This window comes from Micromesistius poutassou (genome assembly GCF_964030765.1).
Source record: "Micromesistius poutassou genome assembly, chromosome: 9".
NCBI lineage: Eukaryota > Metazoa > Chordata > Actinopteri > Gadiformes > Gadidae > Micromesistius > Micromesistius poutassou.
This window is the reverse complement of record NC_140279.1, coordinates 10259398-10286897: the sequence shown is the minus strand read 5'-3', so window position 1 is coordinate 10286897 and position 27500 is coordinate 10259398. Positions and strand designations below refer to the sequence as shown.

Here is a 27500-nt window from a genome sequence, read left to right as displayed (position 1 = left end):
ATTTGGTGGTCTTTAAAAGCCATTCCTCTCACAGACCACCAAATGGGACGTACAGTTCAGGGTTTCACAGATATGCTGAATCTCTGAAAGTAGTTTTTACTAATCTTCCCCCAGGACTCCTGGGGGAATGGGTGTGGCTCACATACGTCGCATGAAGACATGTTTCCACACAAACCTCACATCACATTAACCCAAGGCTAAATAAAACAAGCATAGAGTCTCATTCAGCGGTATGGTCAACTTTAGCATACCACTGAATAATACTCTATGCTTGTTGTCTTTAGAGGCTAAAGTCATCCAAAAAACAAATGAATTGGAACCTACAGCTAACCCTCAAGAACTTGAGGGTTATAAACATTTATACTTATTACAAATCCCCCAGGAGAGGAATCAGTGGAACATGTATAGATGTATAGACTTCCACGGTTTAGTTAGCAGAGCAGCTAAATGTAGTTATATGTCTTGACAAACAGGCCAGTGTGCAGCCTAGCTAGCTCTCAGTGCTGCAACTGTTTACCAGTGGAAACTGCCGCCAAATAGCCTCCCCTTCATAAACATAGGCCCCCAAAACCCTTTGACTTGTCACGTTAGCTTATTATCGCTTATTTGCCTGCGTATAAAGCACAACGCTCTGGCCTGCTGTGGGACCATGCAGTGAAACCATGGTATTACGGTATTTGATAAATATGCCATTAGCCAAAACAATAAATCCCTAACCGAAAGCCAAGATGATGTAAAACGTTGAGATGTTTTAAGGAATATTCTGTGGCCTGCGGTCAGCCCGGAACCCAGTGTTTGCTAGAGGGTCCAAACTGTTTGTAAATAGAGAGAACAATTAATTACGCTCGCCATCCAACAGAGCTGAATGATGTCGTTTGGTGGGTGAGTCAGATCGCAGGGCAGATATCTGTGTTAGCAGCAGACATCCTGGAATTGTCAGGAGTCGTATCGGAGTTCAAAGAGCTGTTGTGGAACAATGCAGTGTTCTGTGCCCGCCGCGTTCAACGCGTTCAGACCACATTCTTACAGAAGTCACGGGGATAGGGAGTCCTCTCATACTGTATCCTCTCTTACGGTAACCCCTGTTTCCTAAAGCAACAGGACACAATAGGAGTAATCCTAAAAGCAACCGTGATACAATAAAAACAGAAACTACTAACTACGTAGTAACAATTATAAAAATAGTGATGATTTATTGACTTAAGGAATAAGCCACGATAAAAAAATCTCCCTGTGTGTTTGCAAACGGATCGATGTGATCATCCCATTTCCTGTTGCGATGAGAGTTTGGTGTTTTACGTTGTTTAGGGTCGTAATCTTGTTGCACTCAACCACTCAAGAGTGTTTGGATAGGTGTGAGTTTGTTAGGGTCTGGTTTGGTCGGTCGGTCTGTCTGTTTGTGGCTTTATTTTCCGATCAACTGTTTTTCCATCTTCTTCTCTTCCTGTATGTTTTTCTTTCTGTATTTCCCTCAATAGTTTGTTCACTCTCTCTTTCTGTCTTTTAAAATAATTTGTTCACTCTTTCTTCTTTATCTTATCTTCCGTAATCTTTTGTTCACTCTTTCTCTCTCTTCCGTCTCTCATTAAATTGTTGGTTCTCTCTCCATGTCCTCCCTCCCCCGTCCGGTGTCTCCCAGGTCATGCAGGATAAGATCATCTGCCTCCCCCAGAGGACCATGGCCCCCAACCAGACGGCAGCGCTGGCCAACCAGACGGAGGTGGAGCTGGAGGAGGCGTCCCTGCTGCCCCACCAGGAGATGACAGGCCTGAAGACGGACCTGGACCTGCAGCAGTACAGCTTCATCAACCAGATGTGCTACGAGAAGGCCCTGCACTGGTACGCCAAGTACTTCCCCTACCTGGTGCTCATCCACACGCTCATCTTCATGGTCTGCAGCAACTTCTGGTTCAAGTTCCCTGGCTCCTCCTCCAAGATAGAGCACTTCATCTCCATCCTGGGGAAGGTAAATATATAGGTCTTTATTCTTATTATCTTACATTTACATTTAGGGCGTTTAGCAGATGCTTTCATCCAAAGCGACTTACAATAAGTCAGTTGCCAGAAGAAAGAGAAACAACAATATATGGCTGTCTGTACAGTAAGGATGTTCATAGAAACAAGTGCCAAGCACTAACAATCACTAACTTGTTAGTGATTGCACAAACTATTTTTAAGTGTAAGGACGTACAACATACAATAAGTGTGTACGAGGGATGTGGGAGGGGAGGGGGAGGCTATGTAGCCTGATGCATCAGCCGCTTACTTCATTACATTTCATATAGCGTCTGAACACGAGCCGTAGAGATTCGTTTGCTTCCGGGAGGCGGTTGCTTCCGTTTGCTTCGACTAATCGCTGCTGCTTGGCGGTGACGTATGCTATGCGTTTATTTATTTCCGTTTATTATGTCCTGGTCATCACTAACGCCAAGCTGGCCTGCTGTTACACCCAGTATCCCTGCCTCCTTAATCTGGTCTTCTATCAGGGCAAGCAGGGGGGACACAACGATGACAATAGGGTTAGCATTAGCGTTTGGCTTGCATAATGTCTTCGCCACTAACGGGGCCAGCTGGTAAATTAAACTTTTCCCAAACCCGGTAGGAAGAAGTCCAAAAACGTCTTTGCCCTCCAAAAAATTCGTCAAACATGCTTCTTGTTCTGGCTTTAAGTCTTCAATATCCGGAATAGTTTCAAGCACAGAGCGTATAGCTTCGCCGACATCCATCTCGTCAACTGTTTACCGCAGCTTGGGAACTACACCGGTATTTCAGTTTGGGCGCTTCAGTTCGACGTCATCGCCCGTCATCGCCACATCTGCTCGCTGATTGGTCCGTCCGCTCTGGCGGACGGAGCAAACCGAAACGCATTGCTAGTTCCCTGACTATATGGTTGAGGCAAATTAAATTTGCCGGAACCAGTAGGCGGCGCTAGCCTGGCTAGAGGCTATGCAGAGTCCAGCTGAACATCTTTTTTAATTCTTATACATTTCTGTACTCTCTGCTGTGTCACTCTCATCTCATTTTGTCTCCAGTGTTTCGACTCCCCCTGGACCACCAGGGCCCTGTCGGAGGTGTCCGGGGAGAACCCAGAGGAAAAGGACCACCAGAAGCTGAGCGCCAGCCGCTGCAGCATCAGCGTGGCGCCGGAGGAGGTCACCCTGGAGAAGACCCAGTCCCTCCGCTCCATCCCAGAGAAGATTGTGGTGGACAAGCCCACCGCCAGCGCCATGGACAAGAAGGAGGGGGAGCAGGCCAAGGCGCTCTTCGAGAAGGTGAAAAAGTTCCGTCTGCACGTGGAGGAGGGGGACATCCTGTACATCATGTACGTCCGCCAGACCGTGGTCAAGGTCTTCAAGTTCCTCCTCATCCTGGCCTACAACAGCATCCTGGTGTCCGAGGTGCAGATCACGGTCAAGTGCAACGTGGACATCCAGGACATGACGGGCTACAAGCACTTCTCCTGCAACCACACCATGGCCCACCTGTTCTCCAAGCTGTCCTACTGCTACCTGTGCTTCGTGGCCGTCTACGGCCTCACCAGCCTGTACACCTCCTACTGGCTCTTCTACCGCTCCCTCAAGGAGTACTCCTTTGAGTATGTGCGCCAGGAGACGGGCATCGACGACATCCCCGATGTCAAGAACGACTTTGCCTTCATGCTGCACATGATCGACCAGTACGACCCGCTGTACTCCAAGCGCTTCGCCGTGTTCCTGTCGGAGGTCAGCGAGAACAAGTTGAAGCAGCTGAACCTCAACCACGAGTGGACGGTGGAGAAGCTGCGCCAGCGGCTGCTGACCAACGCCCACAACCGGCTGGAGCTGCAGCTCTTCATGCTCTCCGGCCTGCCCGACACCATCTTCGAGGTGACCGAGTTGCAGTCGCTCAAGCTGGAGATCATCTACAACGTCACCATGCCCGCCTCCGTCTCCAAGCTGGAGGACCTCCAGGAGCTGTCGCTGTACCAGTGCTGCCTAAAGCTGCACACCACCGCCACCTCTTTCCTCAAGGAGAACCTCAAGGTGCTCCGGGTGAAGTTCGACGACAGCAGGGAGCTCCCTGGCTGGCTGTACGGCCTGCGCAGCCTGGAGGAGCTCTACCTCACCGGCTCGCTGAGCTCCGATGTCTCCAAGAACGTGGTGCTGGAGTCGCTGCGCGAGCTCAAGTGTCTGAAGGCGCTGACACTGAAGAGCAACCTGGCCAAGATCCCCCAGTCCATCGTGGACGTGTCCAGCCACCTGCTGCGGCTGTACCTCTACAACGACGGCACGCGGCTGGTCATGCTCAACAACCTCAAGAAGATGGTCAACCTCACGGAGCTGGAGCTGGTGCGCTGCGACCTGGAGCGCATCCCGCACGCTATCTTCAGTCTGTCCAACCTACAGGGGCTGGACCTGAAGGAGAACAACCTGCGCAGCATCGAGGAGATCGTCAGCTTCCAGCACCTGCGCAAGCTCACCTGCCTGAAGCTGTGGTACAACAGCATCATGTACATCCCCGAGCACATCAAGAAGCTTGGCAGCCTGGAGCGCCTCTACTTCAGCCACAACAAGATCGAGGTGCTGCCCTCGCACCTCTTCCTGTGCAACAAGCTGCGCTACCTGGACCTGTCCAACAACGACATCCGCTTCATCCCGCCGGAGATTGGCGTGCTGCAGAGCCTGCTCTACTTCTCCGTCAACTGCAACAAGATCGAGAACCTCCCAGACGAGCTCTTCTTCTGCAAGAAGCTGAAGACACTGAAGCTGGGCAACAACGCGCTGTCCCTGCTGTCGCCCAAGGTGTCTTACCTGGTGCTGCTCACGCACCTGGAGCTGAAGGGGAACCACTTCGAGGCGCTGCCCGCCGAGCTGGGCAGCTGCCGGGCGCTGAAGCGCAGCGGGCTGCTGGTGGAGGACACGCTGTTCGAGACCCTGCCCTCTGAGGTCAGGGCTCAGATGAAGACGGAGTGAGCAGGCTGCCTTACGCCCCCTGACCCCAAGTGCCGGCTCTCCTGTCCGTCTGTCTCCCGGAGGTCATGCTTTATACCATGCTGCGTGTGAGTATGACCGGTGTCATACTATGAGTGATGTGATACTATGTCATTCTATGACATACCGCTCCATATCAGTGTTATGTCATACGACCAGTGTGACGTCTTACTACGACTAATATAACATGCTTTATATTAGTGTGATCTTATGTGACATACTGCTCTCTGTCAGTGTGATCATCATACCATGTCATACCATGTATCAGTGATGCCATGCTATGATGTCATCCCATGACATGAGGCTTTATATCAGTATTATGACATACTGCTTTTCATCAGTGTGGTGTCAATGTTGAACACTCTTATTATTACTCTTGTTATTTTGTGAGGTTAGGTGGGTTGCTGGGTTGACGGTGAGTTTGTATTTCTGGAACCAGGCTGACATGGATCTATGTTTATATGATAGCTGACCCCATCAAGGAACAAACTAGTGACAAACACACACGCCCTGCACCCTAACAAGCAGATCCTTTCTGCTCCTTAATGAGCTGTTCCTACCTGCTCCTTAAAGAGCTGTTCCTACCTGCTCCTTAACGAGCTGTTCCTACCTGCTCCTTAACGAGCTGTTCCTACCTGCTTCTTAACGAGCTGTTCCTACTGCTCCTTAACGAGCTGTTCCTACCTGCTTCTTAACGAGCTGTTTCTACTGCTCCTTAAAGAGCTGTTCCTACCTGCTCCTTAACGAGCCATTCCTACCTGCTTTTTAACAAGCTGTTCCTTCCTGCTCCTTAACGAGCTGTTCCTAACTGTGTCTAATCACCTTTTGTCACTTTGGATAAAACGTCTCACTAAAGTTAATTAGCTCATGCCAGATTTGATCTGGCACGAAAACAGACCTGAACAGCACTGAGGGGATCAGCACAAGGCAATCAGTCTGCTGTTCGCTGCACAGAACCGCCTTAAGCAGGAGTAAAGATTGTTTGGGTTGATGTAGAGTATCTTTATTAACCATCCTATAAACAGAACCATGTAGGCCTTGTCCTTTAAGTAAGAGAAAGCTTCCCTTAAAGATGCAGAAACTTCAGAAAGACTTCAGAAACTTAAGGTTGAGTCAGAGACGATCAGGGTAACTCATAACGTACCTCATGATGCTAGCGGTGTGTGTGGGGTTCACGCTAGTGTTTCCTGCGTACGCGACAGTGTCATGGAAATGTTGTTCTGTTATAGGAAGCTAATATTTATGGCGCTAGCCATCCAAAGGGAATGTTATGCTGTTATTATGCAATTATTATTTGGTTCATAAAGTATACACACACACGCCTGAACTTGAGGAAAATGTATTTTTATAAGCAATTTTGTCATGTTAGATAATAAAAAAAATAGCTGGTTTATTTATAGTTCGAATGTGTCTGCTCTGTTGTTTTAAATGATGAATGCTATTTTAAAACCCACATAAATTATTAACATAAATACGGAATTGCGTGCTGTTAGAAGGCCAGTCAACTAAAACAAATGTGTATTAATATCTTAAATAATCAGTATCACAACTATGTAATGAGAAATATGATGGCTTGGTGATTAGGAATACTAATACTAATGCTCATAATAATACTAATATAATATACTTTTTTAATTTAATCTGAGACAGGAAGTAGCGATAAAGTCGGCTCAATTATAAAGTATGGATAAGATGGAATTGATTATTTTAATGCGTCATAGTAAAACTCACCACGTCATAGAGGTTAACGCAGTGACCCGGCCTACATTACTTACAGCGGTTCTGTGAAACGCTGCCATCTGCTGGCGGTCTGAGGGATCGACAACAACACCACACAAAGCTACCGTGTGGTGTCCTGCAGCACATCAGCATGTTTACATCTCTATTTCTCTAAATGAAATATATAGTTCAAACGTCCATAGACATGAGAACAATAGGTTTAATGCAGGCTTTTTTCTTCAGTTATTTCCATGAAAGGGGAACGAGTCACTGGGTCTAATATGAAGCCTGGCAGCTGACACAGCAGGGATTAGTTATGATGACTGGATGAATGAGCAGTTCACGTTCACATGCCCACTGCTCTCGCGTTCATCAACACTCCCTCCGCGGTATTTCATTATCCTCCGGGCATCGTGAACACCCCTGAACCACATCATTTGGAGACTAACCCGCCGCCTGTAAACGTGCGTTAACGAGGGTCCATTGCACAACACGCTGCAGAGCCAAGCGCTTCCAGTTCCTCTTGTGACCGCGGCGGGTTTCGGACCATCTGTCCGCACCGACGCTGCAGCCTGACGGTCGACCACCACTCAGGAACCCGGAACTCCACCGACACGCTCCTCAGCAGAGATCTGGACCCCGGCGAGGTCTGCAGACCCTCCACAACACGGTAACGTTGGCTCCAGGATAACACAGTATGATGATGATGTTGATGAGGATGAGGATGGCTACAATGTGAGTCTGATCGCATCCCGGGCACCCAGTGCGCCGACTCAGTTGAGTGTGTCACTCTGCGTCTCGTCTGGATGATCCGTGAGGAGCAGCAGGAGGAGGTTTTAATCTTCCGTCGTTCCTCGAGTGTAAAGTGAACACGCCGCAGTTACCGAGCAGGGACCCACCGGTTACCGAGCAGGGACCCACCGGTTACCGCCGGCCGCCGGGAGGAGACGCGGCGGGGTGGGAGGTCCTCATAAGCGGATCTTTGTCAGCGGAAGGTGCGTAAAGCCGACAATGGGAAACCGCGGTTGAAGTCTCCGATGCCTAAACCGCCACCATTAATGAAGACTAGAGCCTGAATAAAGACGAGGCTTCGTCGCCACAACGTGAAATTACAACACAGCGATTGAGAAGCGAACGCATGTGAACGAACGTAATCTGGATGACTGGCCATCTAGCTCTTTGCTCGATGTAAACCGGTCCTGGTGTCCCGACTTGTTCCAACCGGCCCGTCCTGGTAGCTCCTCCACAGCTCGACGATCAACCAGAGAACTCCTGAGACCAGAGTAGCCACAGTATATACTAATATATAAACAAGTGTTATTATGAACCTTAATGATGGGAGTTCACTCGCTCGACGTGAAGGGGGACGCCAACAGGAACATGTGCGTTCTCATTCATTCATTCCACTAATGGATGTATGAATGTGTGATCATAAGTAAGATTGACACTACGCAAGGTTATTACGTCGTAACGTTATCTGAGAACACACACACACACACACACACACACACACACACACACACACACACACACACACACACACACACACACACACACACACACACACACACACACACACACACACACACACACGTTAAATAGGTCACAGTAATGTGACCCACAGTAATGTTTATGGTCCAAATGGCAGACGATAGATAACCTGCTTCATAAGACTCACTTGATGTTGCCACAAACATACAGTAGGCAGTTATCTGCCTTACGGTGTCTCTTTCATTATCTATTTTCTTCTAGATCCTTCCTCTCTCCCTTCATTCCTCCCTCCCTTCCTCTCTCCCTCCTCTCCTATCCTACATTCTTTCCTTCTCATTTGGTTTTCCTCTCTCTCCCTTCTCCTCCCTCCACTCCCTCCCTCCCACTGTAATAACCTCTTCCTGACCTCGATATCTTCTAGGTGTGTTATGTTTCCTTCCTTTCCTTCCATCCTCCTCCCTCCTTAACCTCTCCCTGCTCCCTGTGTCCTCCAGGTATGTTCACCCTGACCGAGGTGGCCTCCCTGAACGACATCCAGCCCACCTATAAGATCCTAAAGCCATGGTGGGACGTATTCATGGACTACCTGGGCGTGGTTATGCTGATGCTGGCAATCTTTGCGGGGACCATGCAGTTGACCAAAGACCAGGTGGTCTGCCTGCCCATCCTGGAGGAGGCGCCAGAGGACCGCGGCGGCGGCGGAGGACATTTTGATGTCCACTCCGCCCCTCTGGACGCAGCCGCCTCGCTATTGGCCGATGGCCGGCCGGCGGACGTCTTCCGGAAGTTCGTCTTCGGCGAGCCGGTGGAGGTGGGCTTCCCCGAGCCCACAGGCGTGCGGACGGCGCTGGACTTCCAGCAGTACGTGTTTGTCAACCAGATGTGCTACCACGTGGCACTGCCCTGGTACTCCAAGTACTTCCCCTACCTGGCGCTCATCCACACTATCGTACTCATGGTCAGCAGCAACTTCTGGTTCAAGTACCCCAAGACCAGCTCCAAGATCGAGCACTTCGTCTCCATCCTGGGCAAGTGCTTCGAGTCGCCGTGGACGACCAAGGCGCTGTCAGAGACGGCGTGCGAGCACTCAGAGGAGAACAAGCAGCGGCTGGTTGGCCCGTCCTCCCTGCCCAAACACTTCTCCACCAGCAGCGAGGAGGGCAGCCCTAACCAGTCCGCCCCCGCCGTGCTGGTCAAGTCCAGCGTCCAGTTCTCCGCTGAGAAGCTGGTGATTGAGGTGCCGGCGATGACAATCCTGGACAAGAAGGACGGCGAGCAGGCCAAGGCACTGTTCGAGAAGGTCAGGAAGTTCCGTGCTCATGTGGAGGACAGCGACCTCATCTACAAGCTCTACGTCGCGCAGACGGTCATCAAGACGGTCAAGTTCATCCTCATCCTCTGCTACACCATGACCTTTGTGGCCGCCATCAATTTCGCCCACGTGTGCGAGCCAGAAATCAAACACTTAACCGGCTATTCGAAGTTCCAGTGTACGCACAACATGGCGTTCATGTTGAAGAAGTTGCTCGTCAGCTACATCGCCCTCATCTGCGTGTATGGCATGGTGTGCATCTACACACTGTTCTGGCTGTTCCGCCGGCCCCTGAAGGAGTACTCCTTCGAGAAGGTGCGGGAGGAGAGCAGCTTCAGCGACATACCGGACGTCAAGAACGACTTTGCCTTCCTCTTGCACATGGTGGACCAGTACGACCAGCTGTACTCCAAGCGCTTCGGCGTCTTCCTCTCGGAGGTCAGCGAGAACAAGCTCCGCGAGATCAGCCTGAACCATGAGTGGACCTTCGAGAAGCTGCGGCAGCATGTGACGCGCAACGCCGCAGAGAAGCTGGAGCTGCACCTCTTTATGCTGTCCGGGGTCCCGGACGCTGTGTTCGACCTCACTGACCTGGAGATCCTCCGGCTGGAGCTCATCCCCGAGGCCAGGATCACAGCCAAGATCTCACAGATGATCAACCTCCACGAGCTGCACCTCTACCACTGCCCTGCCAAGGTGGAGCAGACCGCCTTCGTGTTCCTCCGCGACCACCTGCGCTGTCTCCACGTCAAGTTCACGGACGTGGCCGAGATCCCCACGTGGGTATACCTGTTGAAGAGTCTAAGGGAGATGTACCTGGTGGGCAACCTGAACTCGGAGAACAACAAGATGATCGGGCTAGAGTCCCTGCGAGACCTCCGGCACCTGAAGACCCTGCACCTCAAGAGCAACCTCACCAAGATCCCCACCAACATCACAGACCTGTCGCCGCACCTCGTCAAGCTGGTGGTGGACAACGACGGGACCAAGCTCCTGGTGCTCAACAGCCTCAAGAAGATGATGAACCTGGCCGAGCTGGAGCTCCACAACTGTGAGCTGGAGCGGATCCCTCACGCCATCTTCAGCCTGACCAACTTGCAGGAGCTGCACCTCAAGTCCAACAACATCCGGACCATCGAGGAGGTCATCAGCTTCCAGCACCTCAAGAGGCTCACCTGCCTCAAACTCTCCCACAACAAAATAATCAGCATCCCACTGTCCATTAGCCACGTGAAGAACCTGGAGTCGCTCTACCTCTCACACAACAAGCTGGAGTCCCTGCCCTCGTCGCTCTTCAACCTGCCCAAGCTGCGCTACCTGGACGTGGGCCACAACTCCATCGTGGTCATCCCGCTGGAGGTGGGCTTCCTGCAGAGCCTTCAGTACTTCGCCATCTCCGGCAACAAGGTGGAGGTTGTGCCCAAGCAGCTCTTCAAATGCACCAAACTGAGGACCCTAAACCTCGGCCACAACTGCATCTCCACCGTCCCGGAGAAGATCGGCCAGCTGGTGCAGCTGACGCAGCTGGAGCTGAAGGGGAACTGTCTGGACCGGCTGCCCCTCCAGCTGGGGCAGTGTGTGCTGCTCCGCCGGAGTGGCCTGGTGGTGGAGGACCACCTCTTCGACTCACTGCCCCTGGAAGTCAAGGAGAGCATCAACCAGGAGTCCAGCGTCCCGTTTGCCAACAGTGTTTAAACAAACGACGAGGTGGCTTTTGAGTTTAGGATTTTTTGGGGTGTGAAGAGCGTTATTAAAGAGTAAGCAAACAAATTATACCAAACTTTAGCAACAGACCCGTTTGATTGGCTCAAACGAGTCCTGAGGAATTAGAAAGTTAAATTTTAACTGTAATTTGTGACATCACAAATGTCAGTAACATCAGCTGTAGAAGCTGTTTGTTCAGTCCCTGCGGTTTGATGTTTGACTTACTTTTGAATGTGTTCCATGTGAGACATGGCATGGCTCAGGTTGGATAAGGGTGGACATCACTGTATTCAGAGGACCACTGTACTGATATGCCCAATATACACCTGTTCCTGTTTTTTCGACAGCTGTCTTTTTTTTGTCCAAGACATATTTTTCTTGGGATTTGGGACTTGGGATCACTGTGTACTTGAAAATTTTTTTTTTTTTAGGCACTGCATAGTCCTATATTATTTGCTTCTTATTTTATTAATGCTGTTTTGTCTTCGGGTTGTTTTTTATAGGCACTGTATTTAGGGGTACGCCAGCTGGTCAAAGTGCACAGGTACAGTGTGAGCTACAGTGAGGTACAGGTTGAACTACATTGAGGTAGTGTGAGCTACAGTGAGGTACAGTGTGTGCTACATTGAGCTACAGGTTGAGATACAGTAAGCTACAGGTTGAGCTACAGTGTGAGCAACAGTGAGCTACAGTAAACTACAGGTTGAGCTACAGTGATGTACTGTGAGCTACAGTGAGATACAGTCTGAGCTACAGTGTGAGGTACAGGTTGAGCTACATGTTAAGATACAGTGAGAGGTACAGTGAGTGACTTCCCCAGCCGACCTCCAAGCGCTGGTCAGACCACACACCCCAGCTCGGGCGCTCCGCTCAACTACCTCAGCTGGACGCCTGGTACCGCCAAGAGCAAGAAAATGTACGCACAACAAAGTCACAACTCTTCTGTTTTAGCACCGCAATGGTGGAACGAGCTCCCTGCGGACGTTGCTGACCAGCTCCCACAAGAAAGAGACTCAAGACTTGCTTGTTCAGAGTTCACCAGGACTTTGCATAGCCCCCCTTACCCCCCACGGCCCAGTCTCCTCAATCGCTCTCATGAAAACACCCCTTTTACACACCTATGGTATGTTTGTATGTCCTGGCACTTTATGTACGCACTTATTGTATGTTGTACATCCTGGCACTTAGTACTTAGTACTACACAATAGTACTTAGCATCGTGTAGCATCTAATCCTATACCTATCTTTGTTGAATACAGGAATGGATTAATTTAGCAATTTTAAGTGCTTGGCACTTGTTCTATGAACATCCTTACTGTACCGACAGCGATATATATTGTTGTTTCCCTTTCTTCAGACAAATGTACTCATTGTAAGTGGCTTTGGATAAAAGCGTCTGCTAAATGCCCTTAATGTAAATGTATTTAGTTGTCACCTTTTAAATCTAGAAATCCAAGAGACGACTTGTTGAGACTTTTGGTTGAAATCATATTTTTTGCACAAACACCATTTTGAACTATTATAAACATTTGCAGCAAAACCAACAATACGTCTGTGATTCTTTTTCTATAATATTGTGTGGTATTCTTACATAAAAACTGCCAAAAAGTTTGACTTTGAATCTATTGAGTCAAAACGAGTCAACCACAATGCTGACGAGTCTGACAATAGACCAAAGACTTTAAACAAAACGAATGAATAATCACCTGAATATTCATATTTAGGCATTAGAAAAGAATTGTATTTAATCCAGGTACTATTAATATACATGACTTTATAGTGACAGTACAAACAATTGACCATGTGCACTTAATGAATTGCAAAATACACTTTCTTTTCGCTGAAGGTCCCTAGTGAAATGGAGGTTTAGTTTGTAGTAACATTCTATACCACACATAACCTGTTGTTCATCTAAGGACATAAGGAGGACTACGTCTGGAGGGGGCCGCTGTTCCCAGGCCGGTGCTGCCCCCGTGTGGAGTTAGTGGTTCTGCAACAGAGTCAAACAAATCGTCTCAGGTGTTGAAAGGGATGAAATATTATATAATTCCCTTGTGCCGTTACGACAAAAAGAAACATCCACCACTTTACCCAGGGTTAGTGAGTATTTGAGGACTGATAAACTACTTAAATACTGTTAAGATCTTGAGATACACGGGGAAGAAACACGTTGATGCGTTGTGTCGGTTTGACGTGGCTGAACACTGAACTGATGATGAATAATAAGCACTTTTCAGTCCATGTCTTGTGACATCTGGGGTATCAAACATGTACCCAGCAGACAGGCTATTCCGTGTCCATTGCATTAATATAAATCCTTGGACCGAGTCGCATATGTCAGCCTCGTTTCCTCCGCTCAGCATCACGGTCCCTCCTCAGCATCATTAGCTCCTTTAGGATCAGGGAGGAAGAGCACACTGTCCTCGTCCCGGAGACTCAGTGTCCGTGCGTCCTGCTCTGACCGCGGGCGTCACGGCCCACCGGACCCCGCTGGAAAAGCCCCGCTTGACTCCAGACCTGACGGTTGACTCTCTCTTCCATCTGTGTCTCCTCTACATTGTGACACATCGAGCGCGGTTCGGTTGATCGCCCTAACGACCCCCACCGCGGGACGCCTCCGGTGCGGAGACACACGGCCGTGTTGGACGGTGTGTTCGAGTCGTTATGAACCTCATGTCTTGGTTCGGGCAGACGACTCGTCAGCCGTCATGTGGAGCTATACGTTGTGTCAGATTTACAGACAAAGATCCTGGAAAACATCCTGATAACAAAGAGGTGAAGCCAGTGGCGGATTAAGGTGGTCACTGGCCCCTAGGCTACTATTTTTGTGAGCCCCCCCCCCCCTTACTGATCACACAGAAAACACAGAAAACGTTTTTAGTAAAATTTAGTGAGTGCCTGTGTGCATGTGTAAAAGCATTGAGACAGACTTTACTAAAACAGCACTGCAACGGAAACAAGTGCGAATTCGCAATAGCTGCTGCAACCTAGTATTTCTGTGGACCAACAAACCGACCGACAGAGTGAGCTAAAAAGGCATTCACAGTGCACAACACTACAACACTCACTGTGCTGAACTTGTACCTCACAACATTAACTTTAACACAAATATTGCATCTGACAAACCACAAACTGGGACAGTCCACATGTGTCGAAAGATGATAAAAAAAGCTGAATTTTCCGATTTGTCCAATTTTGATCGACAAATTCGAAGCCAATCAGCGGACAGATTTAGTCGGGATGCCACTGGGGGGGGGGGCAATCAAATAAGTTTGGGTTTTCCAGAGAGAAGCGGCGTGATGTTCCCGTTGTTGGGCGGGGCTGGCCGACCCCGCTGTGTTTAGAGTGTGTTTAGTGTGTGTTAGTGCTCATCTCGCTCTGGATGAGTGTGGTGTCCTTGCTGGCCTGGGGTCAGCGGTGGAGCTGGACGCTGCTGAGCTCAGATGTTTTAATGACTCCTGCAGGGTGATCTCATCTCCGCTCTGCCCAAGAACCCAGAACACTCCTCCTCCTCCTCCCCTCAGATGAGGACGCTCGGTGTTGGGGAGAACATGGCTGATGAAACGTGCGCGTGCGGCACTCTAATTAGCGCCGGCGTCAGAGTGGCCTGCTTTGATGTCTGGAGCCACAGCGACCGAGGCAAGATCATGCGGGAATGGTCGTAATTAGGGACGCCACCGCCGCGTGACTTTGACGGCTGCTGGAGACACACACACCCCCACCCCACCCCCACCAGCTCAAGGCTCCAGGTCGAGGATGGGGGAGGAAGGGTGAGACGAGATGTTTACATTCATGTCACACCAGGAAGGGAAGTGGTAGGAAGTTAAAGTCTCTCTCTCTCTCTCTCTCTCTCTCTCTCTCTCTCTCTCTCTCTCTCTCTCTCTCTCTCTCTCTCTCTCTCTCTCTCTCTCTCTCTCTCTCTCTCTCTCTCTCTCTCTCTCTCTCTCTCTCTCTCTCTCTCTCTCTCTCTCTCTCGTGAATACAATGAACAATCGAGAAAATATTAACAGCAAACAACCTTTAAAATGGTGAAGAGTCATCGTGATGGAGTTTAATCACTGATGTTCTGACATTACTGGAAGACAGAGGGCGCCATAGACCTCTGAGAATAAGTCCCACCTCTGAGGCTCCCGGTTCCCTCTGTCAAATGTCTATGGAAATACATGGGTTTTTTGAATGATCGTGCATAACAAACTCTGTAGGTGGCGAATAAGTAAAAGCTGTCTCATGTTTTTGAACTACAACACTTTTTACATCTAGTTTCAACTGGGTTTTTGGATTTTCTGTGCCGTTAAAGTGGCATTAATGATCATTTACTACTTTAACGGCACCGACAATCCAAAAACCCAGTCGAAACTAGATGGAAAAAGTGTGTAGTTCAAAACGTGATGCACCTTTCACTTCTTTGCCTCCTACAGATTTGCTACGTACGATCATTCAAAAACCCCATGTTATTTCCCATAGACATTTGACCGAGGGAACCGGAGCCTCAGAGACGGGACTTTTTCTTCAGAGGTCTTTTAGTTCAGTTTTCACGTGTTTGTCTCTCGCTCTAATGGATATAGCGAGTCTTTGATTTTTTAAAAAGACTACACCGTGTATCAACTTATAATATTATAACGTTGTTATTAAAATAAAATCTATCTAAAATACTAAGACACTTATAGTTCAGATAATTATTGATCATTCTACACTTATTGTTTAAAATACTACAAATACATATATGTACGTATATTTAAAGAGATTGATTATTAGTATTATCAGAGTTTCAAAATAAGAGCTCAATAAGACTTTTACAAATGTATTATTCATCAACCACGGTTTGTCCCAAAATGTGAACAAACAGAATCTGCATCTCGTTGACTAAACTGAAATCACTCAAATGAAATCTGCCTCATTATATCAAACTGAGCTTCAGGTTTACATTCCAAATCACAATCGCAGCTACTCACTCACTACGAGATAGAAGAGGCTTCGCCCAGGAGTGATGATGTCATCAACCAGGTAGGGGTCAAAGGTCATCTGGCTCAGCAGACCCACAGGTCAGAGCCTTGTGCTGGGAGTACCACAGCCTCTGCCCCTCCTCACCCCCTCTTCTCCCTGTCCTCCCCCGCCAGCTGCAGAGCACCAGGAGGAGACGGAGGCCAGACCCTCCCTGATAGGTGGAGCCCAGAGTCGTCGCCCCCACCCACAGGATTCTCCTCTCAGTACAGGACGTAGTTCTGCTTTAAACACACTCCTCCTGAGACCAGACCGTCTGCCTCTCCACACACACACACACACACACACACACACACACACACACACACACACACACACACACACACACACACACACACACACACACACACACACACACACACACACACACACACACACACGAGAGGGGGGAAAGAATTGGTAGGGGAGAGAGAGAGAGAGGACAGTGTGTTTAAGAGAGATCTCTACCAGGGCTTAATTCCTTGTGCTCTGACTGAATGCAGGATTTGATGCGCTGTACAGACGTCTCTTCTTGTCAGGTCCAACCCAGACATAAAGAGCCAGAGAGCTCTACATAGCAAACCCAACAAACATCACCTACCTACACACACTCTCTGCCTCTCTCTGCCTCTCTATCGCTGACTCTCTCTCTCGGCTGGGTTCCTTGTGTAGAAAAAGCACAAGCAAACATTTTGAAATCTAATCTGTTTGTTGGACGATGCTCGAGCACACTTCAATTTGAGTAGATTTATTTCAACATTAGTGTCTCCCAGCAAGTGTCTCACACACACACACACACACACACACACACACACACACACACACACACACACACACACACACACACACACACACACACACACACACACACACACACACACACACACACACACACAGCTAATCCCGACCATCCAGCCAAAGAAATCAACAGCAGAGTGCGAGTCTGTAACACGCTCGTCAAGCTAACTGCCAAAACTTATCTCTGCTCCAAGAGAGCAAAACAGATCAACTCTGATGTCGTCTGAGATGTTCTGCTGCAGCATCGGAGCGTTTCCCCAGGAGTGGAGTTGGAGGAGGAGGAGCAGGAGGAGAGACAGGATCGATATGACCGGCCTCCTGCTGAGGGAGCTCATACATAGCTTGTATAGTTTTCTGGAGCTCCGGGAGGAGGGGGGGGGAAGAGGAGGAGGAGGACGAGGAGGAGGTGGAGGTGGAGGTGAGGGATCAGTTAAAGAGGTCGGAGAAGAAGGTGCAGGGAGGGGAGGAGGTGGAGGAGTACCTGTGGTCCCTAGCCGGCTGTCTGAGTTGACTGGTGTGTCCATCACGGCCCCCGGGGGGGGGGGCTGAAAGCGCCGCGCCGGCACAACCGGCCGAGGCGTCGGCGGGGAAGTGCCCCGTCTCCCGCCAGACGACCCAGTGATGGATGGAGCCGCCGCCACCGCGACCCACAATGCACCTGTGAAGAGCAGGGGAAAATAACCGGGGCTGGCAGAAAAACACTTCCACTTTACTCCTGAGATGGTAAACGCTGCAGCAGATCTTTATTTGATTCTGAGCTGCGTTGGACGGGAGCCACGAGGGGGGGGGGGGGGGGGGCACAAGGGGGCGGGGGTGAGACAGGCAGCGAGAGAGGAGGGGTTCACAGGTCGCTGCATGCTCCCCTCCCTGGAGAACAGGTGGTGTGAGGACCTGGGTGGGGTCCTGAGGAGAACCAGAGAGTGAACCAAACGTCCGGAAGACCAAACGACCTGAAGACCGGACGTCCTGAAGACCAGTTGCAGTGTGAGGACCCGACCAGTTAGTGTGAGGAGGACCCGACCAGTAGCTGTGTGAGGACCCTGTCTCTGCTCTCTGCTGTGGGCTACTGACTGTGGGCTACTGACTGTGGGCTACTGACTGTGGGCTACTGACTGTGGGCTACTGACTGTGGGCTACTGACTGTGGGCCACTGACTCTGGGCTACTGACTCTGGGCCACTGACTCTGGGCCACTGACTCTGGGCTACTGACTGTGGGCCACTGACCGTGGGCCACTGACTCTGGGCTACTGACCGTGGGCTACTGACCGTGGGCCACTGACTCTGGGCTACTGACTGTGGGCCACTGACTGTGGGCTACTGACCGTGGGCCACTGACTGTGGGCCACTGACTGTGGACTTTGCTTATTTTCCATCTTGCTTGTATTCATTAATTCATGCTTTTCTCAAATTACCCCTCGGAGGGCCTATAACTCAAATTCACGTATTTATGGAAGTAATAGCTTGGAAGAAATGCTAAACTGAAATAATTATGCAGTCCAACACTTTGCTTTGAGAGTAAACTGCAAGAAAACTGATGAAATATGAATGTGTGTTGGGTGCAAAGATGCTTAAATATTTACCATCCTGTGTAAGTTGACAAGCCGGTAAAGACGCGAGTCAACTGCAATAATTGCCTTACTGCAAAAACTTTGCAGCAGATTTATGGTTCAATGCAACAACATCATGTTGTACAGACCAGCACTTTAAGAAGATACCAGCATGTGTGTGTGTACATATCGATCTCTCTCTCTATATACAGTATGTATAGTGATAATTGCATACCCAGAATTTTAATTAGTTTCATTAATTAAGTGTTCATTAATTAACCTTTTCTTCCAGGCGAGAAGGGGCATATAAAGGTCTCACACACACACACACACACACACACACACACACACACACACACACACACACACACACACACACACACACACACACACACACACACACACACACACACACACACACACACGGTTATAAACAGGAGGTATGTGTGTGTATTAGAAGCGGGGGGCAGCAGAGAGGCTCCATAAAGAGCTAAATGAGGAGACCCCTGGAGGACTGCTCTTATAAGTCAGGAGACTGCATATCTCTCCGCTAAAGAGGCGGTTGAAACTCACCAGGCGCTGAATTATTAACCACGCTGTATGTTTTCAAAGCCTTGATTTAGCTCCTCTCCGGCGGTGGGGGCCAAGCGGGGGAGAGCGGTCCGTTTCCGGGGGCCAGTGCCGGGTCGGGCGCGGCGTCGTAGCCTGTCAACGTCCAAGGCCGGACCGCTTGTGACGCTAACCACACCGGCCGCTAACCGCGCGGGATGCTAACTGTGCCAGTCGCTAAGCTCTGCTGTTAGCTCCCAAGCTAGCGCTCGCGGGTGCTGAAAGGGTATTTGTGTTGATGAAGAGCATTCTGCGCTGCGTAAAGTGAGCCCTGGCTATTGGCAAGGTTACACACTGCCTGCCCCCCTCGTTTGGCTTATAAATGAATCATCTGGAGGGAGCGAACACACACACACACACACACACACACACACACACACACACACACACACACACACACACACACACACACACACACACACACACACACACACACACACACACACACACACACACACACACACACACACACACACACACACACACACGGTCGGGGAGAGAGGGGGACGGGACGGAGGGAGGAGAGAAAAATAGATTGGGGGGGATTTAGAGAAACAGAGAGAGAGAGAAAGAGAGAGCGAGAGACAGAGAGAGGAACAAACAGAGAGAGAGAGAGAGAGAGAGAGAGAGAGAGACGGAAAGAGTGAGATGTTAGCACGTGGACTAGAGGAGTTTTGTAGCTTCAGGTTTACACACACGCTGAAGTCCTAAATGCGTGTTATCGACCAGGCTGCTGATTGGCCGGGTGGTGGCTGGCGGTTGTTAACAGCGTGTATGTTAATGGCGTGTATTATCTGATCAATGTGCCGCTGGATGCTCGTGTTTCCCAGCGCTTTGAGGCGCTCTCCGCATCGATCCCCCGAATCTGAGAGAATTAAAGCACGGCGGTCCAAAGTGTTGACGAGGTGGGCTGGTTACCGTAAGCCCCCCGCCGCCGCCGCCGGCTCCGCCAATCAATAGGCTTGGTCATCACCATAGTAACAAGGCAGCACCCCCCGTTATCGGTTCTCAAACACAGAACCCTCACAGAGACGTAGATTTGTTTAGTGGGCTTGAGAACGCAGGGTCCACAGACTCAACTACATCATGATCACCACACACACACACACACACACACAATGAGCTGGGAATGGAACCAGCAACCCTCAGAATACCCTACTCTGTTTACATAGGGACACCAGCCATGTGACTCCGGGATGTGTAATATATGTCTTTAGGATTAGATGAGTCTGGGATTGGGGTCTGGCATCAGGGTCTCAGATTAGTGTTTTCCCAAGGGCCCGGCTGAGCCTTTGGGGCCCCCAGGTCTCCAGTGGCCAAACAAATCCACTAAGAACCTGAGCCCAGATAGCGGGACACACACACACACACACACACACACACACACACACACACACACACACACACACACACACACACACACACACACACACACACACACACACACACACACACACACACACACACGTCAAGGAATTGACGCAGTTTGATACCAGACAACGTTCCACTCCCCACCCAGAACAAACGCAAAACCCAACCAGATCAGAACCCTTACCCTGTCAGGACCCCTCATTTGCATGAGGTCATCCAGCTGGCCAGTAGGATGCCTGACACTAAACCCAGACCCCAGGTTGCCTATAGGTCGCTGTCAGTAAATCCAGGACCCCAAGCTGACTATAGGATGCCTGTCAGTAAACCCAGGACCCCAGGCTGGCTCTGGGAGGCCTGACAGTAAGTCCTGGCGCTGGTCGGTTGACGGTGATTGGACGAGATGCGTCTCTCTGTGGCGTGTCAGCAACACACAGAGCTCCCCCCCCGCCCCCCCCCCAACCCCCGATCCCTCGCTCTCCTTTCATCTCCCTCGCTCACCCATGCATAATTCATCCAAGACCTCCAGAAATATTTATTGTAAAATCTTGGAGAGAAGTGGTTCCACTAAAAGATTCATGAGTGGCTGCCCTCCGACAGCTGTGAACCCGCTAATTAATGTGATCGCTCGCGTTATACAATAAAGTCATTGATACAATATTTATCTGCTTCTCTCTGCAGAGGGTAATTAAACACATATACATACAAGGGATCGCAACACCCTGTGTTACTAACCAGTATACACACACACAGACACAGAAACACCACACGTACACACACACACAGGCACATGGACACGTGGACACACACACCACACGTACACACACATAGACACAGAAACACCACACGTACACGCCCACAGACACAGAAACACCACACACACACACACACACACACACACACACAGAAACATGCACACACTCACACACACACACTTTAATTATCTCACAAGGGTTAGAAAAATAAGAAAAATAAGTTGAATTCAAACATTCAGGAAATGCTATTTCAATCTATTGAGTACTTATGACAACCATCAACAGCTACAGATTAAACATATACAGTAGGTACATACTTCACATAAATTTACCAAACCAAAACACTAGATTGAAAGAAAAGACGTTTCCTCCAGTATTTCACGGCTCGCCATTATGAATGTGAGTGATGATGAGTAACAGAAGAAGAAGAGACGTTCCTCTTCTGGAGTTTGGCAGCTGAATACCACTCTGCTCCGTCAGCAGGATTCTAAAGCTCTGCCCCCACAGAGGGTGGAGGAGTCACTCTGTCCTTTCATGTTATCTATCATCCCGGCCCCCCTCCCCAAACCGCTGCTCAGAGGTGGGGTGCTCGGCGAGGAGGTCTTACAGAGGATTACCTTTTAATGGGGAATAGAAACCGGCTCTACAGCTGTTCATTCACACCACTTACAACCACACCCTACATCATATTCTGAGTCATGTTACCCCCATGTACCCCCATATACCCCCTTATAGCCCCAGCCAATCAGTACAGCCCAGGTTCCCCTTCTTTAACAAATCAGCAAATGTTTAATATAATGTGAAGCGGTTTGAGTTTAGTAGGTCTAACAACTAACATTACAAGTATCCCGGTGAGTGATTTAGTTTAGTAGGTAGGACCACTAACCAGTGCTAAATTCACCCGGTTAGTGATTTAGTTTAGCAGGTAGAACACCTAACCAGTACTACGTACAGCGGTTAATGATTTAGTTAAGTAGGTAGAACCACTAACCTGTTATGGTCTGGGTTAGGTGTAGATCCAAGTGTGGAAGAGAAGAGGCAGAGAGGAATTTCTAAAAACAAATTACTTCTTTACTGAAGCGAGTGCAAATGCAGTACAAAACACGGACCTACGCGAGAAAAGAAAGCTGAGAAACATGTCTCTAAAACAACTACTCTTAATAGACACAACTAGTAACCAAGTTCCAGCCAAAAACAACAGGACAAACATTAGTGAGACACAGCAGCAGGTGAGGAGGATTAGTCTCTGATTGTCTGGTGTCTGATGAGGACTCCACCGTGGCTGAAGTAGAGCACCTAGAGGTCTGGTTAGTAACACTAACCAGTACTATGTACACCGGTTAGTGATTTAGTCCAGTAGGTAGGACCACTAACCAGTACTACGTACACCGGTTAGTGATTTTGTGTAGTAGGGAGAACCACTAACCAGTACTACGTACACCTGGTTAGTGATTTTGTTTAGTAGATAACCACCACTAACCAGTACTACGTACACCGATTCAGACTTCCTGCATTCCTCCCCCCCTGCCCCCCTGAGCACAGTAATGAGAGAAGAGGAGGATGGAGGCTGTGATGAGGCTGTGATGTACTGGGATAAAGGCTGTGATGAGGCTGTGATGGAGGCTGTAATGGAGGCTGTGATGGAGCCTGTGATGGAGCCTGCGATGTGGCTGTAATGTACTGTGATGGAGGCTGTGATGGAGGCTGCGGACCCCCCAGGACCACAGCCCCAGCAGCAGCCTCTGGTCGGTGCTTGGCTCTGCTTAACCCAACAGAAAGTTCTCCCCCAGATCCCAGACCAGCCGGCCCATTAGCCGCTCCATTAATCAGGCTGGCACACCCCGCCGCCAGGACCAGTCTGGACCAGCTGGGACCGGTCTGGACCACCAGACCACAGAGCAGTCCAGCAGTGTGGAAGGCCCGCCGGGCCGGGGGTCAGGGGTCAGGGGTCAGGGTTTAATGGGTTCTAGCGGAAGAACGTGTTCGACACCGCTGAAGTCCTCCCGGTCGTCGTGCCAACGGGGTGATGGGGTCGGTGGGGAGCGGGCGGACTGGCAGGGGGACGGTGTTAATTAGCCGGGGCTAATAAAAGGTCTGCTCTGAAGGGAGAGGGGGGGGCGGGTGGGGGGGGTTCACATGCTACACTTCCCTCTCTGTTAGTTTAGGACCACACATGGGCCCTGCCATATACTGGTCCTCACTATCCACTCTGTTAGTTTAGAACCACACATGGGCCCTGCCATATACTGGTCCTCACTGTCTCCTATGTTAGCTTAGAGCGGCACAGGCCCCTGCAACATACTGACCCCCCACTGTCTCATATGTTAACCTAGAGCCACACAGACCCCTGCCACAAACTGACCCCTCACTGTCTCCTATGTTAGCTTCCAGCTGCGCGGACCCCTGCCACAAACTGACCCCTCACTGTCTCCTATGTTAGCTTCCAGCTGCGCGGACCCCTGCCACAAACTGACCCCTCACTGTCTCCTATGTTAGCTTCCAGCTGCGTGGACCCCTGCCACAAACTGACCCCTCACAGTCTCCTTTGTTAGCAATGTTAGCTACATTAGCTATGTAAGCAATGTTAGCAATGTTTGCTCAGGGCCACAGCAGCCGCTCCCTAACAGATGAAGGAGGCTGAAGGATGGCCTCTGGTCTGCGGTGGGTTCCCCCCCTGGTCCGGGGGTCTCACCTCCAGACCCCACCCCCCTCAGAGCAGACAGGGGGGGGGGGGGGGGGCGGGGGGGTGAGTAACGAGAGGCGTGTGCGTCTCCTCTCTCCTGTGATGACTGAAGGGCTGCAGGGTCCGGGGCCCTCAGCCCTCACCGTGATGAGGGACGGCTCCCTGCTGGGTGGCTCTAGGGGTGAGGGATGGGCCCCCTACCGGGCGGGTGTGAGGGGGGCCACATGGTGAGGCATGGGCCCCCTACCGGGCGGGTGTTGAGGGAGCCACAGGGTGAGGGATGGGGCCCCCCTGCTGGGGGGGCTCTCTGTGACGGGGTCTGACCCCCAGCCTGGCCGTCCCTCACCGAGGAAGCTCTGCGCTCCTCCTGCTGGGGTCCTCTGGGGGCCCCTCGGAGGATGACATTTGATCTTCAACACATCTCTCCTCCTGGTCCTCCTCTTCCTCCTGCTGCTCTTCCTCCTCCTCCAAGTTCAAGTTTGTGCGTGTCCATCATCGGGGAAGTTGGTGTTCAGCCAGACAACGCATTAATACACACGGACAGCCTCCACAGCAGCCACACAATAAAACACTCCTCCTCCTCCCTCTCCTGGTCGTCCCTCCCCTCCTCTTCATCCTCCTCCTCCCCACTCCCCTCTTCTCAATCATCCTCCTGCTCCCACCCCTCCTCTTCATCCTCCTCCTCCTCTTCCCTCCCCTCCTCGCCACCTTCCTCCTCCTCCTTTCCCTCCTAGGTGTTCGCTATGTGTTGCTACGTGTTCTGTGTTAAACTGGCTACAACGTCAACAATATGAACACATATCTGCTAACCATCCAATGGTGTCTTTTGAGTCGTTCTCTCTTTGTTTGGCCAACGGTTCTAGAAAGACATGTTGGTGACTCTGAGCCTTCGGAGGGAAGACAGAGGAACGTTTCAGAACAAGAGAAGAAGAGAGAGACAGAGGGTGAGATTGTTAGAGACAGAGAGCAAGGGAGACGGAAACAGAGAGTGAGGGAGACGGAGAGAGAGCGCGAGGGAGACGGCGAGACAGAACGAGAGGGATTGATGGAGACAGAGCGAGTGTGGGCGCAGCAATGATATTGCGCCTCGGCATTTCACCCATCATAGTGTTGATGATGGCTTTTCTGATCAGCAGGATCTCGTTCAGCACCAACCGCCGTCCCTCATCGCCACTGTCACAAAGGGCTCCACATCCACCATCAGTCCTGAGAGAGAGAGGCCGGGGGAGGCTGACTCCCACCCACCCCACCCCCTCCCCTCCCCACCCCACCCCTCCCCCCCCACCCACCCACCAGGCCATGCAGACACAAACCCCCCTTGCTTCACCCTGCCACCCAACCACCTCTTTGGCACCCATTACTGCTCCTCCTTTTCTTTCTGGCTCCTCTCTGTGTCTCCTTCCTCGGTGTGGGGACGGTGTTTGATGTGACACCTTCTGATCCGGGGCGGGGGGGCTGGTCTCGCCCCGGGGGGGCGGGCGGAGGGAGAGAGATAAACGAAGCGCTTTGCTCTCCTCCAGCGTTGCTCGCTGGCTGGCGTCTGATGATCAGGAGCTACGTCCTCCTTGTTCTCTGTCTCCACCTTCATCTTCATCACTACCAGTCTTCCTCCTCTTCGTACTCCTTCATCACCCTCATTTTCATCACTACCAACCTTCCTCCTCCTCCTCCTCCTCCTCTGTCTCCTCCATCAGGTCTTCCAGGATTCCTCAAGGCCTGGCGGAGTATTCCAGGTATTCTGGATCCATCCACATTTTGCAGGTAAATCGTCGAGGATTCTGGTAAATGTTCCAGGTACATTCCAAGTATTCATTTTCCAGGTTCATTTCCAGGATTCCGATAGAATTATCCCGGTAAATCCTCCAGGTTCCAGAACCATCTTCCAGGTACGTTGTGATGGTAAATGTTCAACATTCCGCCAGAGCCAGAGCCAGAGCTCCGGGCTGTGTTCGCCCATGTCTCAGAGCCCGCTCTGGGGGAGCGGGAGTGACGGCGGCCCCTGGGTCTCCAGAGACTGTAGGAGCCCACTGTACTCTTCACACCGCACACAGCGACACAAACATACGGCAGGATTCAATTTACACCACGTTTAGACGGACGTAAACACGCTCGCATGCACACGGAACAGGTGTCAGCCGCGCATGTGTGTGTGTGTGTGTGTGTGTGTGTGTGTGTGTGTGTGTGTGTGTGTGTGTGTGTGTGTGTGTGTGTGTGTGTGTGTGTGTGTGTGTGTGTGTGCGTGCGTGCGTGCGTGTGTGTGTGTGTGTTTGTGTGTTTGTGTGAATGTATGTGTGAGTGTGTGTGAGGTTGTGTGTTGGTGTGTAGGTGTGTGAGTGTGTGTATGTGTGAGTGTGTGTGAGGTTGTGTGTTGGTGTGTAGGTGTGTGAGTGTGTGTATGTGTGGGAATGTAGGTGTGTGTGAGTCTGTGTGTGTGAGTGTGTATGTGTGTATGTGTGGTGTGATGGAGGAAGGTGTGTGGGTGCGGAGGATGTGTGAATTAAAAAGAGGAAAAACAATATGTATTTCATTCATGGATTTATAATTAAATGTATGCACTATGTATTCCATATGGATAGACACTGCATATTGAAACTATTCTGAAAGTTGGATTGTATTTTTAGCATAATTTATTTCTTAAATCAAATTATTCCAGCAATATTGTCATTTTGTATTCAATAATGATTAAAGACCAGCACTACTCATACTAACAATATTACTACTACTACTACAACTGATAGTACTACTACTACTTCTTCTACTACTACTACTACTACTGCTGCAGCTGTATTAGTATCACAATTACAATTAGCCATGTAAGAGAGATTCTCCTGACCCTTCTGACGGTCTTCCTCTGGGATCCTGCTCATCACCTCCTCCCATTCCTCTCTCTCTCTCTCTCTCTCTCTCTCTCTCTCTCTCTCTCTCTCTCTCTCTCTCTCTCTCTCTCTCTCTCTCTCTCTCTCATATGTGATTACCAGTCTAACGAGACAGCTGGGAACCAGTTTGATGGACACATGGTCTCTGATCTTCTGGAGGTTCAAACCTTCGCCAGCTCCTCAGAGCTTGGCGTTTAACTCAGAGATTAGTTGATCTAAACATCTGCCCTCCATCCCTAACTAGTCCACCTCTCATGGACTAGATGGGGAGTCATTCACTCATTCACTGGGTCACCTAGTTAAAGTTGAGACGGAACATATAACATGATCTATATTATCTTCAAAAAACAGAGTATCATCTTCAAAGATTTGAAGAGCCGAAGCATATTTTTAGGATTTGTGTGGTTATCTTTGTGTGTGTGTGTGTGTGTGTTTGTGTGTGTGTGTCGGTGTGTGTGCTCTGGGGAGTGTGTCGTATGTATGTATGTATGCATGTTTTCTGTGTCTATGTGTGTGTGTGTGTGTGTGTGTGTGTGCGTGCGTATTATGTATGTATATATGCATGTGTAATGAGTGTGTGTGTGTGTCTGTGTGCATGTATGTTTGGATACTGTGTGCATGTATCACATACGTATATATGTATGTATTTATGAATGTATGTATATACTGTATGTATGTATGTATGCC

General features: G+C 50.1%; 3 protein-coding genes across 3 annotated transcripts in view; all 3 read left to right on the top strand.

Moving 5' to 3' along the window:
- lrrc8c (leucine rich repeat containing 8 VRAC subunit C) overlaps positions 1 to 6360 on the top strand; it is a 9509-nt gene extending 3149 nt beyond the window's left edge. Inside the window, exons 3-4 of the mRNA XM_084472775.1 lie at positions 1640 to 1966; positions 3033 to 6360. Of these exons, the coding sequence (XP_084328901.1) occupies positions 1640 to 1966; positions 3033 to 4952 (2247 nt within the window). The 3' untranslated portion in view covers positions 4953 to 6360. The remainder of the gene's footprint in view (positions 1 to 1639; positions 1967 to 3032) is intronic.
- A 1224-nt stretch (positions 6361 to 7584) lies between these two features.
- lrrc8db (leucine rich repeat containing 8 VRAC subunit Db) lies at positions 7585 to 11187 on the top strand (the record flags this gene model as incomplete). The annotated part of the gene is made up of 2 exons (XM_084472774.1): positions 7585 to 7684; positions 8675 to 11187. Exon 2 carries the CDS (start codon positions 8677 to 8679, stop codon positions 11185 to 11187), a length of 2511 nt encoding a protein of 836 aa, XP_084328900.1. The 5' UTR covers positions 7585 to 7684; positions 8675 to 8676.
- Positions 11188 to 22798: 11611 nt separating this feature from the next.
- The window catches only part of LOC311353688 (ankyrin repeat and fibronectin type-III domain-containing protein 1-like), a gene marked incomplete at both ends in the record, with an annotated part of 39480 nt that continues 34778 nt past the window's right edge, over positions 22799 to 27500 (top strand). The window contains 2 exons of the mRNA XM_084473581.1: positions 22799 to 22926; positions 23045 to 23195. Of these exons, the coding sequence (XP_084329707.1) occupies positions 22799 to 22926; positions 23045 to 23195 (279 nt within the window). The remainder of the gene's footprint in view (positions 22927 to 23044; positions 23196 to 27500) is intronic.